The sequence below is a fragment of the Sminthopsis crassicaudata genome, chromosome 3, assembly GCF_048593235.1.
Source record: "Sminthopsis crassicaudata isolate SCR6 chromosome 3, ASM4859323v1, whole genome shotgun sequence".
Classification (NCBI taxonomy): Eukaryota; Metazoa; Chordata; class Mammalia; order Dasyuromorphia; family Dasyuridae; genus Sminthopsis; species Sminthopsis crassicaudata.
In genome coordinates, this window is record NC_133619.1 from 603,544,224 (window position 1) to 603,565,034 (window position 20,811).

Below are 20,811 nucleotides of genomic sequence, written 5' to 3' on the forward strand. Positions count from 1 at the left end.
TCTTTATGTCACCAAATATAATTTGGAATTGGATTTTCCTCCAGGCTTCTCAAAGGCAACAAGTCCAAAACAAATCGCGATCTTGCCTTTGCGCCCCCTTCCCCCATCTTAACGTCTCCATCTTTGGAACTTTCCTCCTACCTCTCTCTTGTCTTCATGTAAGACTGAAAACCTCCCGTCTGACTTCGGGAAAAGGTGCAGGTCTTTCCTCCTTCCCCTCCCCCACCCTCCCCACCCTCCCCTCCCTGCCTTCCTTTTGGACCGGACTCCCACTTTGCACGCGATACTGCAATGTAAATAGTACATAGTTATTCGCAGGTGGTCTCCGTCGTTAGGAGGCTTTTCCCTTTCATTTTTTTATCTCCAGAATTTGACACAGTAAATGCTTAGTAAACACGTGCTGGCTGAAGGAGACACTCCCGGCCTCGGGCCGCCCAGACTCCACCGTCTCTCGCGGTCCCACGCCCAGTCTCCCGCCAAACCTCCCCCCACGTGATCTTCCGCTTACTCAGCGCTGACTGTTTCGCACCTGGACTGGCAGTGATAACTTCCTAATTCGCCTCCCTCCAGCAACCCAGATTTTCTTTTCTTTTCCCCTGAGGTAATCGGGGTTAAGTGACTTGCCCAGGGTCACAGTGTCTGAGTCCGTATTTGAACTCAGGTCCCCCTGACGTCAGGGCTGGGGCTCTCCCCACGGCGCCCCCTAGCGGCCCCAGGATCTGGCATCATAAAACAGCGCAGACCTTCGGATTTTAACGGCCTTCCTCCCCTTCCTCCCTCGCCTGCTCGCGGCTCTCTCTGCGCTCAGCGCCGCCTGTGCCGGGGTGTCCCTTGCCCCCTGGGTCACTCGCTCCTTCAGTTCCGTGGTCGGCCCGCGGGAGCGCCTTTGTCTAAGACGACTCCCTCGCGCCCCTTACGTAGGCCACGTGGCCGCGGCTTTCGTGCTTGTCCCCCATTAGAACACAAGTTCCTTGAGGACCGGGGCCGGTTTTGATTTCCTTGTGTCCTCAGCGTGGAGAACCGCGCCCGGAACACCGTAAGCGCTTAATAAATGCACGCTGGCTGGCGGGCTCCGGAATCACTGCCCTCCCCCCTTCGGGGCTTTCCCCACACCCTCCATCCCATTTCCGGAGGCCCGGCGTGGAAGGGATGGATTCCGGGTCTGACGAGTCTGGGTCGGGACGTCCCGAGTCCAGACCTAACGCCGGGATCGCCAGCCCAGAGCCAGCGAGAGGCAGCTGCGTGCGGCCTCCTCGCACCTCTACCCGAAGGGCCGCTAAGAGGCGCTGTAGCGCGGCGGCCTCCGTGGGAGTTCCTCTAGCCCGCCGCGCCGGCCGCTCGGTGGTACGTATAAAAGGCAGTGCCGGGTTATCGGTGGGCTCAGTTCGCTGCTGCCGGAGCTGGAGCCTAAGCTACAGGGGACCGGCGGGAGCCGAAGGGCCGGGGCGCGGAGCGGGGGCCACGCAGCTGTCTACGCGGGCTCTCTTGGCCCTCTGGAGCTTCCGGCGGCCCCTTCCCCGCCTCCGCACCCCGCCCTTTCTCGGGGAGCCTCATCCCGGCACGCCCGGCCCCCGGCCTCTTCCCCATCCCCGGGGCTGCCCGGAGTCCCGGACTCCTCCCTTCCCCATCCGTGAGGGCCCAGCCTCCTCTCCCTCGTCCCAATCGCGCGGTCCCAGCCTCCTCTCCTCCCCAGCGGCGGGCTCCCAGCCTCCTCTCCTCCCCAGGGGCGGGCTCCCAGCCCACCTCCCCACTTCCTAGGTCCAGCCTCTCCTGACTGCCTTCCCCAGCTGCAGGGGCCCAGCCTCCTCTCTCCATCCTCTCCCCCGCTGTGGGGTCCCGCCAGCCTCCTCTCTCCCTCCCCCCTCCCTGGGCTCCCTGCTCCATCCCAGCTGGCCTCCTAACTTTCCTCCCTGCCTCCTCCTCCCCGGAGGGGAGCCCAGCCCTCTTGCCCACAGCTGGGAGCCCCGGTCCTCCCTCTTCTTCCTTCTCCCCTCCCCGGGATTCCCAGACTCCTCAGCTCTTTCCCTTTGCTCCCTCATATGGAAATCCTGGTCTCCTGTCCCCTTCTTCCCCCCCAGTCTGTGCACAGCCTTCCCCACCTGACCCTCTAAGAAGAGCAGTTTCTTAGTCTTTTGAAACATGAGCTTTTCTTAGTAATTCTTGCTTCATTTTGTCTCCCCCACCCCCAATTTCCTTTCTTTGGGCCCTTTGATTTCCAGCCCTTTTTCAGACTCGTTCCTGCCTATGTCCCAGACTCTGCTTTTTTCTTGTTGAGGCTGGAGGCACCCTCCCCTCCCAGAGCAGCCTGAGAAGATGCCGGGGCCTGGATTTTGTGGTCTCTCCCCGCTCCGGGTGTTCCCCTCCGTGTTTGTGGTGGCAGCTCTCCTGGGCTTGCTTCCAGTCCTCCGGAGCCATGGGCTGCAGAATACAGTGACATCGAAGGTGTCCACCATGGGCTTGTACATAGGCCCCGGGGAGGGGGATGTCACCTCAGCGCCCCCCGAGGTCAGACACGAGGTCCACCCGATGACCAACCATTCGGGGACCCCTCACATGAAGACACGCAAGGCTTTCCCCGTCCTGGGCATCGACTATACTCATGTGCGGACCCCCTTCGAGGTCTCCCTCTGGATCCTGCTAGCCTGCCTTATGAAGCTGGGTATGTGGTGGGACTTCCGTCTGGGCTGGGCAGTGGGGATTGGAGCATGTACTGTGCAACAGAATCCCCCTGGTGGTTGGGGAGAGCTCCCTGTTCCCCTTGCCTGGGGTTTTTAAAGCCAACTGTCAGACACCCTTAGTCCAAATTATTTCAGCCAGGCTGTTTCCTCCAGGGTCTCTGACAGTTCTGGAGAAATGTTGCCCTTATTCCCTGCATGGGCAAACCAAGAAGCAGATTGGATTGTGCCTGTGTGTGTCAAGGCAGGGGAAGGGGGGGTTTCACTGGGGTCCCCATGGCCAGGCAGTTATTGGCAGTCTTTGTTTTTACTGTGGACACTTTGCATTTTCTCTCGTGCTGGTGATCTGTGGGACAGGCTGAGGGAATAGCTTGTGTTTATTTTTCACCTTGCTTGAGAACCCAGGTGGACTGCATGCTCAGGTAGCCCGGGACTCTTCCCAGTTGTTTATTTTCCCCTTCTCAGCAATCCTCTGCCCACTCTGGGAACCCTGAGAGGTCTCCGCCATTGGGGTTTCAGAAGTTCAGAGGTTTACTCTGGAATGCAGATTTTCCTGGGTCCGTGATACTTCCACAGACTTAGCAGGCAGATTTGCGTCCAGGCCACATTGGGAATCTGTGTGTATGTCCTCTGTTCCGTTTGTGGAGCTGGATAGACCTTGGGAATCTCTGAGCTGGATCTGTGCTTGGGGAGGAGCCTGTCTGATCTTGGCTGGAGACCAGATCAATCCCAAGTGTGTTTCTTAAAACTCAGCCTGTGCCTGGCCATGGTGCTGGCCTGGGAGCCGCCGGAGCTAGAGGGCACGGGGCAAGGCCATTAGCCCCTTGGATGGGGCATCCTGGCGTGAGAAATGATTGTCTTTAGGGGAGAGTGACTGGGGATAATTAGTGGCTGAAAAAGTGGACTCCCATTGTCTCATGGGAGATTGATGGACCAGCCTGTCCAGACCCTGTGATGATCGGCAATCCCAGGAACCTGATTGGTTTTGCGACAGGGAAGCTTTTTAGGCTGGTTTGGCCCTGGGCTAGCTGTGGAAGTTTGGGTGACCTGAGAATTACAGGGCCCACCTTCCCAAGGACATGCAGGAATGATGTCAGGATGTTAGGTTTGGGATGGTGATGCACAAAAAGTAGTACTGTCTTCTCCGGTTCACTGCATAGCTTCTTTGGGATGGGCATGAGATGCCCCTAGACAAGATGGGCAGAGGCCACGGCTCTGGCTTACCCTTCTGGTGCCCCAACTGCAGCTGCACTTCCTGCAGGCAGCAGGACCAGCTTCCGAGGCAGGAGTCTGGAGGCAGATAGCCTCATCTCCTGATCCAAACAACTTGCCAAGGTCACCAGACTGTAACTTTTCTCTGCCTTGATTCTCATCTGCTGTAAAGTAGGGATAATTCTCAAGTGGAGCCTGTGGCAGCTGTCTTATGTATCAGTTTGGTCCAGCAAGCATTGCGTGCCTCAGAGGAATGGTGTGGTGGTACACTGGGTTAGCATACCTCTGAGCTGGCTTCCGAGTTAGGAACATCTGCTTGTGAGGCTTGCTGCTGACCCTCCACCGACTGAGTGATCCTGGGCAAGTCCATCAGGCTTCTTGGCATGTCTCCTGAGACTGAGTTACACAGTAGGTATCTAGCATTTACTCACCAAGAGTTCCCCGTCTTAATGGAATCACGAGTGTAGACCCACAAAAAATGAACATGGCATTATGCTAGGTGAGGAAAATGAAATGAAAGCCAGCGGCTTTCCAATAGCAACCGAAGCAGGAAGAGAAGATTATCTATGAAGGGGCTTACGAAGTTCTCCTTTTGGAGATGTGGTGGATGAACTGAGGCTTGAAGGAAACCAGGGCTTCCAAGAGACTGTCATGTTTCATGGCATGCAGGAGGGCATGGCAGTAAAGGGCAGAAGTGGGAGGTGGGTATTCAGGTGCTGGCTAAAGCACCTTGATGAGCTTAGAACGTCAGCTTCTTTTGAGTCTGTGAAAAGAGGCAGTAGCATCTAAGTAAATATAAGTAAAAAATCATCCCCTTTTCCCATTATTCATCTGGGCAGGGCCTCTGTGTGTGAGGTGGGCTAAGCACTCATTATCACTCCTGCACATGGAACCGAATGAAAAATATCCCAGCGTCTGTTCTCAGCTCTTGGCAGGTCTGTAGTATCTTCCCCCTACCATCCTCAGAGCCAAAAGGGTCCTCATGTTATTGTCTGCTGTGGCCCCTTTTGGGGTTTTCCTGGCAGAGATACTAAAATGGTTTGCCATTTCCTTTCCAACTCATTTGACAGATGAGGAAACTGAGGCAAGCAGGGTGAAATGACCTGCCCAGGTTCACCCTGCTAGTAAGTGCCTGAGACCATATTTGAACTCAGGAAAATGAGTCTGTCTGACTTTAGGGCCAATGCTCTATTTACTCTGCCACCTCATTGCCCCTGAGTCCTCCGATCTACACAGAAATGCCCTTCATACCATCCTAGATGAATGGTCAGCCGGCCCTTGGCTAGAGAATCTCCCAAAGGGGGGCTACCCTACTCCTAAGGTGGCTTGAATATCATTCTAATTGTAGGAACTTTGACCTGCTGTTTTGACCCCTTTGCTACTTTAAACTTTCCTTATAGATCTGTGCTCTGGTTCTCACAGTCTACTTTTCAAATGCTTCATGACTATGGCCACATCCCACTAAGCCTTCTCTGGAGTAAATATGTCCATTTCCTTCCTAATAGGGTGCTGGGCTTGGGTTGCATCCCTAGCAGACCAGTCTGCCAGGAGGAGGGGAGTCCCTAAGATGCTGGGGGTTCCTCCCACAGGCTTGTAATATATTGCCTATCATACCAAAAAGGTCCTTTGTGGTCCAGCATCATTGAAGTGTATAACTTAGGGCTGGAAAGGAACTCTCAATTCCCCAACCCTTCAGATTCTACAGAGGAGACACCTGGGCCCCAGAAAGAAGGGAGATGCCCTGGGGCAATTAGAGGCAGAACCGACACTAGAACAGAGTTAGTATTTTTGCCATCATACGGTGGGGAAGGGATAGCCAATAAAGTTAGAACCCTAATGAGACTGTAGTATATGACAGTTCTCCATTTATCTTCCCTTGCTTCCTGTTTTATATTCTTACTCTGTATTCACAAATAGTGACCTTCAATCCATGACAGCTGAATTGTAACTCCAGGATTCTAGGATTTTAAACATCTCACCCCAGGTAGCTGGTTTGGGAGGGTGTGGCTTATGGACTTTGTCCCTCTCTGTGAAGCTGATTTCTGGCTGGCTCTCTGGAAAGTTAATAAGCTAGAAGTGAGATGGGGTGCCCATGGGGCCACTAAGGCTGGCTCCCCTGACTGTACAAGTAGGTACTCAGGAGATCCAGCGGGCTATTTTGGGGCTTCGCCTTTTCTCTTGCCGCCCTAACGTAGGCAGGAACTGTGCCCTGAGCCCTGATTCTGTCATCTAAGGCAGCTGTTTCCCTGGCAAGGCCCCCTTCCTTTAAGAATAGAAAGTGCTGTGTGAGATGCTCCTTTTTATCCCAAAGCTTCAAATCAGCAAACTACACCTTGGGTGGTTATTGTAGGAGGAGGTGGTGAGAATCATACAATGTTAGAAGTGAAAGGCATCTGAGCACACAGGCTGTCAGAGCTGGAAGGGGCCTCAGAACAAAACAGAACAGGGGCGACCTCATATAGACATTAGTTCATCTTTAAAATATCACATCTAGAAGGTATCAGAAATCATCCCCTTATTTTATATAGCTTTCTAGATTGAGAAAAAGGCCCCCAAATTCTCTTCCAAAAGTACTGTTGACTTATCTTCTGTCTGTCTTGTTTCTCTATCTGAGAAGGAAGGAAAGGAAGAAAACAAGCATTTATTAAGCTCCTGCTACATGCCAATCCTTGTGCCAAATGTTTTACAAATATTATCTCATTTGGTCTTCGTTACAGCCCCCCTTAGGAAGTAGGTGCTATTGTCTCCCTTTTACAGATGAGGAAACTGAGGCAAACAGGGTAAGTGACTTGGCTAGGGTCACACTGCTAGAAAGTTTCTGAGACTGAATTTGAACAAGTTTTCCTGACTCTATCCCCTGTGCTATCTATATAGATGCCTGCAGAGACAGATATATTTGACATATCCTTCGCTGGAGGTTGCAGGTTACATATAAGAAAATTATCAGAGACCTCACATTCTTGGACAGAGTAGTTGCCCTCTCTGGTTTAAGTTTCCACTTATATAGAAGTATGGCTCTATATTCCTTCCAATTGACATTCAAAGATTCCGGGGACCTGAGAGAAACTAGATTTGGGGGTACATAGTTATTAAGTTTCAAAAATAAGAGTTTGCAGTTTTAGTATTGAACCTTAGGCCCTTGCATTTCCCCTTGTCCTTTTGTTGATGCCGGGCATATCACCTTTGCTTGGGGATCTTGCTGGATGTTTGAAAATGTGTTTGTAGAAGTCCAGGATTAATAGATTAGCCAGGACTGTGAGCAATGGGAGTCTTGGAGACATTGGATGCAGTGAAGGCATTTTGGCTGTGTGAATGAATGAACTGGAAGAGTCTAAAAAAATATAATCATCAGCATGTCAAAGCTGGCAGGGCCTTCAAAGAGAAAATATTAGAGATGGCAAGAGTAGGAAGGGATCTTATAACACAGTATCCAAACTGGAAGGGTCTTAGAATACAAAGTATCTGGGCTGGACGAGGCTTTTGAATAGGAAATGTCTGAGAAGGAGCCTTAGTATTGAGCATTTCCAAGCTACAGGGAGCCTTGGAACAGGAGATGTTGGCATGGGAAGGGACCTTAGAATATCTGGCTAGGAAGGAACTTTAGGGCATATTAGATTTTGAGAAGGTCCTTAAAATTAGTATGTCAAAACTATTCTTTGTTAGAAGATCAAAGATTTTACAGTTGTGGGGTCCTTAGAATGCTGTATAAAGTATGTCATTTAGAGATTACCTGACCATGACAAGTTCTTGGGTCATGTCATACAGGGTCATACAGTGAATTAATGGCAAACAGAACCTGAGCCTCCTAACTTGTAGACCATTTTCCCTCCTATATGCTAACAGGTTGGTTTTATCATCCAGGATCTTTGGGAACATTCAGGACATTGTCCAGTTGAAGCCAACTAGATAGATGATCAAGCCATTCAGCTTCTGACCAATGCTCAAGAGCTTCCATTATACCATGTAGTTTGCAAACCTCCTTTCCGCTTTGCATTTTTGTTTTGAAGTGCACTTGCACATTGCCTTATTACATTTGTATAACATTTCCCTTGAGGCAGGACTGTCCAGGTTCATTATATTCTACTGGTGCTACTGGTGGAGAAAATGTGCACTGACTAGCTACAGCCTTTTGTGACTTGCCCCAAGTCATTCAGGCCATGGGTAAGCACCCTGGCTTTTTACTGTGATCACCAGAGGTCCCCTCTAAAGATCTTTCTTACACCTTTAAATCACTACCTCTGCCTGCTGAAAGAACATTGACTTCTCATTCAGGCAGTGGAGGGTTGGGGGTAAGAGAGAAAAAAGTGGATAGGCTGACTAAGATCTGAGGTTGGCAGGGAGAGTTGAGAAGGATTTTTAAAAGCTGGGCAGTGAAGCTGGGAACTTTTATCTTTCCTCCATTTGCTATCTATCCAAATCTTCCAAGACCCAGCTGCAAATCCCTCTTTCTAGGAACACTTCCCTGACCATTACCCTCAGGGGTTCTCTGTTTCTCTTTGTGACTCTGTCTTTCTCCCTCTCAACACTTGTCTATATCAGTGATTTGGTAGTTAATTATTGTTTTGTACTATTGGATCAGAGATATAGTGCTGCTGGGAGGGACCTCAGAGGCCATCTGATTTAACCTCATTTATAGATGAGTAAACTCGGGCTCAGAGAACCTAAATGATTTGTCCAGGGCCATTCAGCTCGTAAGTTTCTTTGGCAAGGCATTCAGGGTTAAGTGACTTGCCCAGACTAGTGTCAAGTGTTTCAGGGGGGATTTGAACTCAGGTCCTCCCCACTCTAGGACTGGTGCTCTGTCTACTGGGCAACGTAGTTAATGAATTTCTAAGTCACCATTTGAACCCAGGTCCCTCTGACTCCCCATTCATTCTTCTCCCCATACTGAACCACCTACCTTCTTTGCAGATTGGGCCCACAGAAGTGTAGTCATTGGCCTACTATTGCAAAGCAAGTAAGGAATAGAGCCCACATTCAAACTGGGATCTGATTCCAAATCTGGACCTCTTTCTGTTTTGCTATGCTGGCTCACATTTCTTCTCTCCTGTATTGTTTCTAGCCTTTCCCTGGTTCATGTCCTTCCTCTCTTAATAAATTGTATGTTGCTAGAGTCCAGGGAGCACATAATATATACAACTTACTACATGCTCTCTGGCGAAGTCACTTCTGAACCTCAATTTTCTTATCTGTAAAATGGGGATAATAGCTGCCTCACCTGCCTCTCAAAGATCTAATACAGATGAAAAATTCCTTTAGAAACCATAAAGGGCTTTATGAGTGAAAGGTGGCGATATCATTTTTTCTCCGGAAATTCAATGTGTATGGGGGGAAGGGGGGTAGCCTTTGTGCAAAACTACATGGAAGTGGTCATTAAGCACTTTCTTGATTGGTGGTGGCCTGTTGGCTCCCCACAACACCAGCTGTGGGGAATTATAGGTGGATAGGATGGCAGGTCATTTATAGCTCTTAGAAAAGGCAATGCTAAAATGCAGAAATGTTAAACCTGGGTGGGACCTGAGAATGTAGACTTGTAGAACCAGAAGGAGCTTTGAGACAGAAAATATTAGAACTGAGAGGAACTTTAGGACATAGACTATTGGGGCTGCAAGGGACCTTCAAGATGGTTTTATTCAGATTGTTTTATTGAAATGAAGCAACTTGCCCAAGATCACACCGCTAACAAGTGGAAGAATCCAAACTCAAACCCTTGTCTTTTGGCTTCAAGCCTAGTATTCTTTCCACTACATCAGACTTGGATTGACTGGGCATGGGTTCCCCTTTAGAGAAGTTCTGAGTGGGCTGACCTAGGAGAATGTAAGGATAGGTTCAGGTTTATCTGCTTTGTGCCTGTTTAGGTCCAGATCCAATCTCTAGGCCAGGAGAACTATATTGCCTAGCAGAGGTCCCTGTTTTGAAATAGGTGATCCCTTGTCCCATCTACTTCCCTGCCAAGTCCCTTTCTCAAAACTCTGAATCAAAATTTGGACCTTAAGAGGAAGGGGGGGGGGGAAATAAAACAATTCATTACTGAAGACATAAAGATAAAACACACACACACACACAAACCTGATTTTCATAACTTAAAGAAATTGTAGACAATGAGCCATTATCAATATTAAGCATATGTGTACCTATATGTGTGTGTGTGTGTTTGTGTGTGTGTATATGATATAGAATCTAAATTTGTAAAGGACAAACTAAATTGCAAAAGAGCACAATAATAGGAGACCTCAGTGTCCCTGTCTCAGAGCTAACTGTATTTAACAGGGAAACAAAAATAAACCGAACTATTGGAGAATTTAGGCCAAAAAGATTCATAATGTATTCTGAATGAGACCACTAAAGAATATACACATTTCTTAAAGCAACTCACTACACATAGTTATAAAAATAGACCACATATTGGGATCCAGAGAAACTGCAAATAAATTTATTAAACATATCCTTTGTAGACCACAAAACAATATAAATAGTAACCAACACTGAGAGCACCAGCAAAAGCTACAGACCCAAAAGAATACTTGATAATGAAATCCTACTCAACAAATGTATTAAAGAAGTCAAAAAAAAATGTAACCATGTGAAAGACAATGATCACTAAGACAACATGCCAGTGTTTCTGGGATATTGTGAAAGAAACCCCCCCAAAAGAAATTATGTCTCTAAAAGCATATATTAGCAAAATAGAAATAAAAAGACACTTTATATATTTTAAAAAAACCAACTAGTTCCCCTGAAAATAAGCACAAAAGAGGAAATGATAAAAATAAGAGGAGAAATTGATCAATTATAAATCATGAAGATTATAGAACTAAAATCAAAAACTTAAAAGGAATTAACTATAGTTATTTTGTTTCCTTATTATCTGGACCCTCCTCCAAGGACATCCCTTTGGCCTAGGGACAGTTGAAGATTCAGGGGTTGAAAAATTATTACTGGTCTAACAATTTTATAGAGTCGACATGTTCTTGACCTTTAGAAAGGGAAGAGTTTTGGGTTACCTTCTTTTATTCCTGAGCTAAAGAACCACTAGGATTCCCTGAGATTGGAAATAGTTGGCACAATTACTGGGACTAGAAAAACAACTTCAGAGGAAGCTCTGAGGGCAAGGAAGTAATACACTGGGGGCTTTCCAGGTAATGCCCTTGTTTTTTCAGAAGGTAGGAGGTTTTAGTAGTCTGCTTAACTCTTTGAATGTGGTTTTTACTATTGGGATGCTAGAGTGTTTGGACAGGTATCACCACAGTTTGTGATGCGGCCTAAGACAAGTCTGAAATCCTGTGCTAGAAGTCCTTGGTTAGGTTTGTTGTGGAGATGCCACTTCCTTTGTGAAAAGGGTGGGAGGAAGGGGCTGATTGATGCCTCTTCTCCATAGACAGAGCTGGAGGAAACCCAGTAGTAATGGGAGGAGCCTGGGGAGGAAGGGGCCAGCCTTGAACTTGAACTCTCCCTATTGAGAAGTCTGTATAAGGTGGCTTCATTCTTTCTCTTCCCTCCTCCTTCGTGATACAACCCCAAAAAAGAACCTGTAATAAAGAGGGAAAGAAAGAGGGGGAATGAGAGATGGCTGAAGCCTTGTTGGGCCCGGGTCTTTAGGCTGGGACTAAAGAAGGAAAAGATAAGCTGGCCCTGGGCTGTGACCTTCTTATAGAGCCTTATTAGATAATCCTTCTCACTTTCTGGTCCTAGAAGATGAAAGGGCTGAACTAGATCATCTCCAAAGTCAGTTTCAGCATGGACACCATCTGTTTGAAGGCCTTTCCCAGCCCTGGCATTTTATCATCTGAGCTTTCTCTTTTAGCTCTGACACTTTGTGTTGTAACATCTGTGTTAGAAAGTCACTTCCAGCTGTGACATTTCACAATTTTGTGTTTAAGTTTGGAGCTGGGAAGTTTTATTTCTTTTTAAAAATTTTTTTGTATTTCAAAGCTTCCTTGGCTTTTGGAAGAAATTGAGATGGTTTTCTCTGTCCTAAAATTGCCCTTCAAAAATGTAAGGCCCAAAGCTGCCACCCCAGAGGCAGCTTCATTTCAGAAGAAATGCAGCACAGGAAGAGGAGGATTGAAGCTTACTAAGGTGGCTCCTAATTCCTCCCAGAGAGGGTCTCCCCCTTCATGCTTCCTTTTGTCTCAGCCACGGTCTGAAGCAGGGTGCAGTGGGGAGGCTGCTGCTCCTGCTCTGGAGGCCTGGAACTGGCTTATGAGTGAGTCATCTCCCACTTGTGTCTCCTTCTGCAAGACTCCTCCCTGCAAACATCTGAGTCAGGCCTGTCTACCAAGGTTGTCTGCACAGGCTATGCTGGGCCAAACCATCTCTTTAGATGCTGATAAACATCTAGTAATACTTTAAGATAGCCCAAGATTATATTCAGGTATTTTTTATCTAATTTTAACTGGACTAAATCACCTGACTGGGCCTGGAGCTGTGGGCTTTCCCCACTCTCTAATCTAGCATCAAGACCTTGCCCAGCAGGTCGCAGTCTGGGTTTTTCAGGCAGAGCCAGTTTCTGGGGTCCATCAGGCCATCGTGGAGCCTGAGTTATTTTAATACTTCCTTGCTTGCTGGAATTGAGCGGGCTTGTTTCCCAAATTATAGCAGCAGTCTATTTCCCGAGAAATTGCTTCCTTCAGCAGGGTCAAGGGGAAAAACTATAATCAGCTGCTGCCCAGGATTTGGGAGGAACACAGTACCCTCCACTTAATTTTCCTTTCACTGCCACCCTATCTATTCTCTGACTTTTCTTTGGGAAATATACAGATGTGAAGGTGAAAATGAGATGCTTCAGCTAGGTCATCTGTCTGTTCCTGACCTCATTGGTGATAATGGGTAGAGACCACAGTCTCACTCTGGCCTCCTTAGGGTCAACTGTGTGTGGTTGTCAGGGAGTCACCCGGGTGGGTTGTGCAGATTAATCAGTCAGCATCTCATAAACCAGGGTCAAGAGAACACTTCAGTTCAAATCAATGTTTGTTGAGTACCCACTATGTACTGTTCCCTGTGTTAGACACTAGGAATGCAAAGGAACATAAAGACCTGATTCTTTGCACATTAGGATACTGTAAGTGGATTTGATCTCTACAGCCCTTTCTAGTTCCCATGGCCTGAGTCAGATGAGGACAGAACATAAACATAGAAAAGGGACATTCTGTTAAGGGCTTTAAAAATTAAAATGCCCCTGGAAAGTCCGAGAAGGGACAGGATTCCTTCTGGGTAAGAGTCTGAGGACTTCCTGGAAGAGAAGGCCCTGGACCTGAGTACTGGAGATATTATTTTTAAAATTGAATATTATATTTTTAAAAACCCTAAACATTAGATATTCATTCAAGTGATTTATTATTTCGGTTACTTTGTATACATCAAATATCACACCACTTTTTCATTTCTCCCCCCTAAGACTCCATCAGATCTTTGTCCCATTCATTCTCATGACCATATTCCCTCCTCCCCCATGCTGTATAGTTGTAGTCAGTGTTCGTTTCATTCTTCTGCTTCTCCCTTTTTTGCTTTGCATTATTTCTTAAAAGGTCTTTCTACATTTGCTTTCATCATACTTGTTTCCCTTAATTGCTTTGTAGCATTTCATTACACAAGTGTATCACAGTCTGGTTAACCATTCCCCTCGCTGCTGAACATTTATGTTGCCTCTAGTTTTTTCAGTTACATATCATGTGGCCATGAACAGGTCAGCCTTTTGGAAGTGAAATAAACAGATCTCTGAAGGAGAGGGCAATATTGGCTTTCTTGCTGTCCCTTAAAATGAGATATTCCCATCTCTGGACTCCAGTCCCTTATGCCTAGAATACCGTCCCTCCTACCTGTCTCTGCCTCTCCAGCTTCCTTCAAGTCCCAGCTAAAGTCCCTTCTACAACAAGCCATTCCCAGTTCTTCCTTCTAATGCCTTCTCTCTGTTGTTTCCTTCTAGATCCTGCATTTATCTTGTTTTTACAGAGTAAGACTGTGAACCCCCTGAGGGCAGGGACTGTGTCTTTTGCCTATTTTTGTATCCTATGGGATTTTATTGACTGGTTGGCTGAGGATATTCCAAATATTCTGAGATGGGATTGGTTGTATTTTTTTGGAGCAAAGTACTGTCCCCATCTGTAATATGGAGGCAGGTGCTCTTGCACAATCTGTCTGATGGAGAGGCTTTGAAGAAAACAGCATTTAGCTGTGTAAATGTTCACTGTTGCTAATCTCCGAGGGTTCATACAAAAATGTAGTGAGGTGATAAATGTGGTACTAGATAGTGAAGGGCCTTGAATGCCAAGTGGAGGAATTTAATCTTGAGAAGCAGGGAACTGTTGGAAATTTCTTAGCTCAGGAGACTGATCGCACAAAGCCATGACAATAATTGGACTTTAAAAGCCTTTGGGAGGCTTGAGGTAGGAGCTGGAGACTTTCTCAGGACAATCCCTTCCTCAACCTTTAGGAGAATAGAGCTTCTTACAAATTTCCTTTTTCATCAGTAAAAGTGTATTGACTTATAATAATGATTGACATTATTTAGTGGTTTAAAATCCCAGTCTGGTGAGGTAAGCACTTCAGGTGGTGTGTTACCTTAACTTTCCAGATGAGCAAAGCTAGATGCAGGGAAGTTGCTGTTTGTTCTGGGTCACAAAACTAATAAGTTTTCAGAGGTGGCATTTGAACCTGGCTCTTCAGTGTACTATTTTCTTGGTTCTGGGAGCCCAACATTGGGTCCTGTGTATGTGGGATATGGATATGGGAAAAGCAGGAGACTCACATCTTGCCCGTGATCTCACATCTTCTGCAGGGATATAAGACATAGATACATGTAACAGGCCAGAAATAGTCACAGGATGGCAGATGAATGTTGTGCAGAACCCCAGCCACAGGTGGATGAACTGACATCGGGTGTAGATTTGGGGCTGGAGAGGGACCTCGGGGCCAGCTAGTACCCCCCCTGGCAGTGAAGCAATTTGCCTAAATCCTTGGCTCCAGAGCTGGCGATTCTCCATTCTAGCACAAGGTAGCATCTGGTAGGGGCAAGAGATTTAGGAAAAGAATCAGGAGTCTAGTCCATGTCATTAATTCTCTGTGAAGTCTGCCCTCTTGGCCTTTCATTCCTTCATGCAAGGGTGCAGGCCAGGTAATGCCCAAGGCAGTGTGTCAGGGTCAGCCCTGAGTGTCTGAGGCAGCGGCCTCTCCCCAAGGATGGGGGATTGCTCTGAGGGTGGCTCTTGGGACTGGCTCTCACTTGGCCAGACATCATCAAGGCCACCTCTCTGTGCGCAGAGGACTGGGCCTGAGAATGCACATCCTTGTTTGGCCTGCCCTCTGCTCTGCCTGTCCAAACAAGGAATTGAAGCTTCCCCAAGAGCTGCAGAAAAAAAGGCCCTAATGGAAGTCAATTGTTCTTTTTCTTCCCCCTCTTTAAATGTTTTATTGATGCTCTTACATCACAGTTTCTTCCAAGTTACTCCTTCCCTTGGAACAAATAAGTCCAGTCTTGCAAACCAAATGAACACACTGGCCTGTCCTTCACCTGCAGACCACCTCCTCTGCCTAGAGACCAGCTTCACTAGATCTTGGAAGCCACCCCTGGTCCAGTGTCCATCAGAGTTCTGCTCCTTCACCGTTCTCCTCCCTCTCATCATTGAGCCTGTTGTCGAAGTGGCTTTCCAGGTTTTGATTAGTTCATAGCAAACCGCAAGTTCCTTCAGCATCCTTTCTTGTGTCCTAGTGACATTCTTTTAGATCCCTTTACACATTTTGTTTGGGCCCTCCCTGACCCACCCGCCCTTACCTTTCCTTTCACTCCTTTGCTGCTCTAAGGACTTGTGTATGTGTGGGACCTTTTCCTCTGTGACCATGGTGGGATATGTGGCCTTTGTCAGGTGCTTCAGACTGTAAGCGGTTATGAAATTAGGAGCCCACTGGGAAATGAATGTAAACTGTTATTTTTACCTTCTGAATCCAATTCTTCCTGTGCAACAAAAAATTCGGTTCTACACACATATATTGTATCTAGAATATACTGTAATATATTTAACATATATAAGACTGCTTGCCATCTGGGGGAGGGGGTTGGGGGAGGAAGGGAAAAAAATCTGAACAGAAGTAAGTGCAAGGGATAATGTTGTAAAAAATTACCCATGCATATGTAATGTCAAAAAATGTTATAATTATAAAATAAAATAAAAAATTAAAAAAAAAAAAAAAGAAAAAAAAAGAAATTAGGAGCCCACTTCCCCTTAGTCTCAAGGGCTACAGATTTATGGATAGATTGGGAGGACTGGGAGGAGGTAGCTTGGAATCAACTCACTAAGGGATAATTTTAGTTTTAAATAATTTCCAGCATATGTAGTGGGAATGGCACTGGCCTTGGAGCTCAGCCCAGCCAACTAGGAAAATCTAGAATGGAATAAACTTTTATGTAGTACCTACTATGTTTCAGGCACTGTGCTTTTTTTTCTTTATTAATAGTGTTTAATTTTTACAATTACATGGAAAGGTAGTTTTCAGCATTCATTTTTGTAACATTTTTGAGTTCCAAAATTTTTTCTCCTTACTTTAAAGAGACTCTTACCTCCCCTTTCCTGAAGACAGTAAACAATCTGATATAGATTATACATGAACAATAATTTTAAACATGTTTCCATATTAATCATGTTGAGAAAGAAATGTCAGAACAAAAGGGAAAAACAAAAAGAGAAAAAAACAAACAAAAAAAGAAAATCTTTATTCAGTCTCCATAGTTCTTTCTCTACATGCGGATGAAATTTTCCACCCCAAGTCTATTGGAATTGTCTTAGATCACTTTATCACTAAAAGCTAAATTTGTCCTGCTTGATCAACTTATAATCTTGCTATTACTGTGTGCGATGTTCTTCTGGTTCTGCTCACTTCTCTTAGCATCAGTTCATGTAAGTCTTTCCGGGTTTTTCTGATACCAGCCTGGTCATAATTTTTTTCTCTATAGTATTTTGTATGGATATAATATAGTATCTAATACAATATTATATAGTATGTAAAGATAGTTTTCAACATTTATTTTTGTAAGATTTTGTTAAAAAAAAAAAAACACAAAAACACAAACCCCCCCTTCCCAAGACAGTAAGCAATCTGATATAGGTTATACATGTACAATACCTTTTACATATTTCAATATTTGTCATATTGTGCAAGAACAATTAGACCCAAGGGGAAAAAACCAGGAGAAAGAAAAAGCAAACAAAAACAAAGATGAAAATACTATGCTTTGATCCACATTCAGTCTCCATATTTCTATCTCTCTGGGTGTGGATGGCATTTTCCATCCCAAGTCTATTGGAATTGTCTTGGATCACCACATTGCTGCTGTTCAACATTTCTTATAGAACAATAGTATTCCATTACATTTATATACCATAATTTATTCAGCCATTCCCCAATTGATGGGTAGCTATCCAATTTTCAATTCATTGCCACTACCAAGAGAACTGCTACAAATACTTTTCAGACACTGTGCTTTATAGATACCTCATTTGATCTTCATGACAATATTGGAAGGCAGGTGCTATTTTATCATCATTTTATAGTTGAAGAAACTGAGGCAAATAAAGTTAGCATCTGAGGATGGATTTTCTGATTCCAGGCCTATGGCCCTTAAAAAACCATAAACATAGATACACATATCAAAATTCCATATGTATAGATATCTCTATATGTTCATATGTATCTCTATATCTACTCATATATATAAGTATGTAGACATACATGTGTATGTTTTTTCCCTCCTGTATACAATGTGAGATGTTGGTCTATGCCTTATTTCTGCCAAACTGCTTTCTAGTTTGCCCATTAATTTTTTTTCCAATGTTGAGTTCCCATCCTGAAAGCTTAAATCATTGGGTTTATCAAACACCAGATTGCTATAGTCATTTACTACTATATATTATGTACTTAATCTCTTCTACTGATCCTCCACTCTGTTTCTAAGTCAGTGTTGGAGTATTATGATGTTTATCATTGTATAATATAGCTTAAAATCTGACTGTTGGGCTTCCTTAATATTTTTTTTCCTTGATCCCCTTATATATTTGACCTTTTGTTTTTCCAGGTGAATTTTATTGTTTTTCTCTATTTTCCTTTGGTAGTTTGATTGATATGGCATTAAATAAGAAAATTAACTTGGGTAGAATTGTCACTTTTATTATATTGACTGGGTCTGCCCATGAGTAATTAATATTTCCTTATTTGTTTAGATCTATCTTTATTTGTGTGAATAGTATTTTGTAATTGTGTTCATATAATCTCCAGTTTCTCTTGGCAGGTAGACTCCCAAGTATTTTATATTGTCTGCAGTGATTTTTAAATGCTGAGGATTTATGTGGGATTGTTTTATATCTTATAACTTTGTTGAAATTGCTAATTGTCTTTGCTCTTTGAAAATTGATTTTTTTAAAGTTCTGTAGGGACAGCTAGGTGGATAGATCACTGGGCTTGAAATCTGGAAAAGTTACCTTCACAAATTCAAATCCAACCTCAGACACTTACTAGCAGTGTGACCCTTAGCTCTTAACTCTGCCTCAGTTCCCCATCTGTAAAATAAGCTGAAGAAGGAAATGGCCAACCTGTTCAATATCTTTGCCAAGAAAATCCCAAATGGGGATCATATAGAGTTGGACACAACTGAAATGACCAAACAACTAGAGTTCTCTAAGTATACCATCATTTCATTTACAAAGAGTAATAGTTTTGTTTCCTCATTGACTATTTTAATTCCTTCAATGCACTTTACATGTTTTATTACTAGCATTCACAGTACAATATAAAATAATAGTGGTAATAATGGATATCTTTGCTTCACTTCTGATCTTTTTGGAAAGGCTTCAAGCTTATTCTCTTTATAGATATTGCTTGCTCCTGATTATGGATAGATACTACTTATCATTTTAAGGAAGGCTCCATTGATACCCAAGCTTTCTTGTGTTTTTAATAGAAATGAGTGTCATATTTTGTTAAAGGCTTTTTCTGCTTCTGTTGATATAATAATGTGGTTTTTATTGTTTTTGTTACTGATGTGGTTACTTATACTGATGGTTCTAATATTGAATCATCTCTGCATTTCTGGTATAAATCCCATCTGGTCATAATGTATAATTTTTGTGACATATTTTACTGTCATCTCATTGTTGGCATTTTATATCAATTTTGTACATTGATATTTGTTAACGAAATTGACTTATTGTTTTCTTTCTGTGGTTTTTCTCTCCCTGGATTTGGGTATCAAGATTATATTCGTTTCAAATGAAAGAAATTTGGTAGAACTTTTTTATTATTGTTTTTAGTTTTCAATTAACTTTTAAAGTATGATTCCACAGCTCTTAATTAATTGCAGTTTTTATTTGCATTTGCATTATTGTCTGAAAAGTGTGCATTTAATATGTCTGCATTTGATTGTAAGGTTTTTATGCCCTAATACATAGTCCATTTTTGTGAAGGTTCCATATAGAGCTGAGTAAAGGTATATTCTTTTCTATTTCCATTAAGCTTTCTTCAGAAATCTATTATATCTCACTTTTCTAAGCTTGTTTTTATCTCCTTAACTTCTTTCTTAGTTATTTTATGGTTAAATATACCTAGTTCTGACAGTGGAAAATTGAGGTCCTTTACTAATATAGTTTTACTGTCTATTTCATCCGGTAAATCATTTAACTTTTCCTTCTGGAATTTAGATGCTATGTCATTTGGTGCACATATGTTTAGTATTGATTATATTTCATTATCTAGTGTGCCTTTTAGTAAGATATAGTTTCCTTGCTTATCCCTTTTAATTAGGTCTATTTTTGCTTTTACTTTGTCTGAGATCATAATTGCTATACCTACTTTTTTTTTTTTTAACTTCATCTGAACATAATAGATTTTGCTCCAGCCCCTTATTTTAACTCTGTCTCTTCTTTTTCAAGTATGTCTCGTTTAAATAGCACATTGTCGAATTCCGGTTTCTAATCCATTCTGCTATCCACTTTTGTTTTTTGAGTAAGTTCATTCCATTTGTTGTCACAGTTATGACTACTAACAGTGCATTTCCTTCATCCTGTTTTCTTCTAATTATCTTTCTCTCTTTTATCCTATCTCTCCTGTGAAGTCTGTTCTACTTCTTATTCCATTGCTTTTTATCCATGGTCCCTTTTATTCTCTCCAATCCCCATCTTTTTTTTTTTTTTTTTAATCTTCTACCTTTTCTCCTTTCTTGAGTAAGATAATTTTCTATTACTATTTGAGTGTGTGTGTGTGTGTGTGTGTGTGTGTGTGTGTGTGTGTGTGTGTGTATACACACATGTATCTACCCTATCTCCCATTTCCCTGTCTATTGTAAAAACTCTTCATCTTCCCTTCCTCCCTCTTTCTTGCCTGGTATTTATCGTCCTCCCAACATAAGCTACTCTCGTACTCTCTTTCTATATAGAATCCTTCTGCTTTAATAATGATTAAAGTTCTTTTATGGACAATATGTACAATCATCCCATATATAATAATAATGTTTACCTTTGTATGCTTGAGTCTTGTATTTGAAAGTCTGATTTTCTGTTCACTTCTGATCTTTTCATCAAGAATGCCTGAAAGAATTCTACCTTATTAAATTTCCTTTTTTTTCCCCTATGAATGATTAATACTCTTTTGCTGGGTGTGTTAGTCTTGGTTGTTATTCCAGCTCTTTTGCCTTCTGTAATATCATATTCCAAGCCTTCTGTTTCTTTACGGTAGCAGCCGCTAAGTCTTGTGTAATCTTGACTATGATTCCATGAAATTTGAATGGTTTTATTCTGCAGATCATTGGTCATGAGAACATTGCTGTTATTGAATCACAGAATATCACAGAATATCAGAGTGGGAGGAGTTGGAAAATTGTTTCAGTTGTCCAATTCTTCATGAACCCATTGGGGGTTTCCTTGACAAAGATACTGGAGTGGCT

At 43.8% G+C, this 20,811-nt stretch overlaps 1 protein-coding gene across 1 annotated transcript in view; it reads left to right on the top strand.

Annotated features, from left to right (window-relative positions):
- The first annotated feature begins 1,375 nt into the window (after positions 1–1,375).
- The window catches only part of SLC9A1 (solute carrier family 9 member A1), a 64,658-nt gene continuing 45,222 nt past the window's right edge, over positions 1,376–20,811 (top strand). Inside the window, exon 1 of the mRNA XM_074305684.1 lies at positions 1,376–2,659. Coding sequence (XP_074161785.1) covers positions 2,314–2,659 — 346 coding nt within the window. The 5' untranslated portion in view covers positions 1,376–2,313. The remainder of the gene's footprint in view (positions 2,660–20,811) is intronic.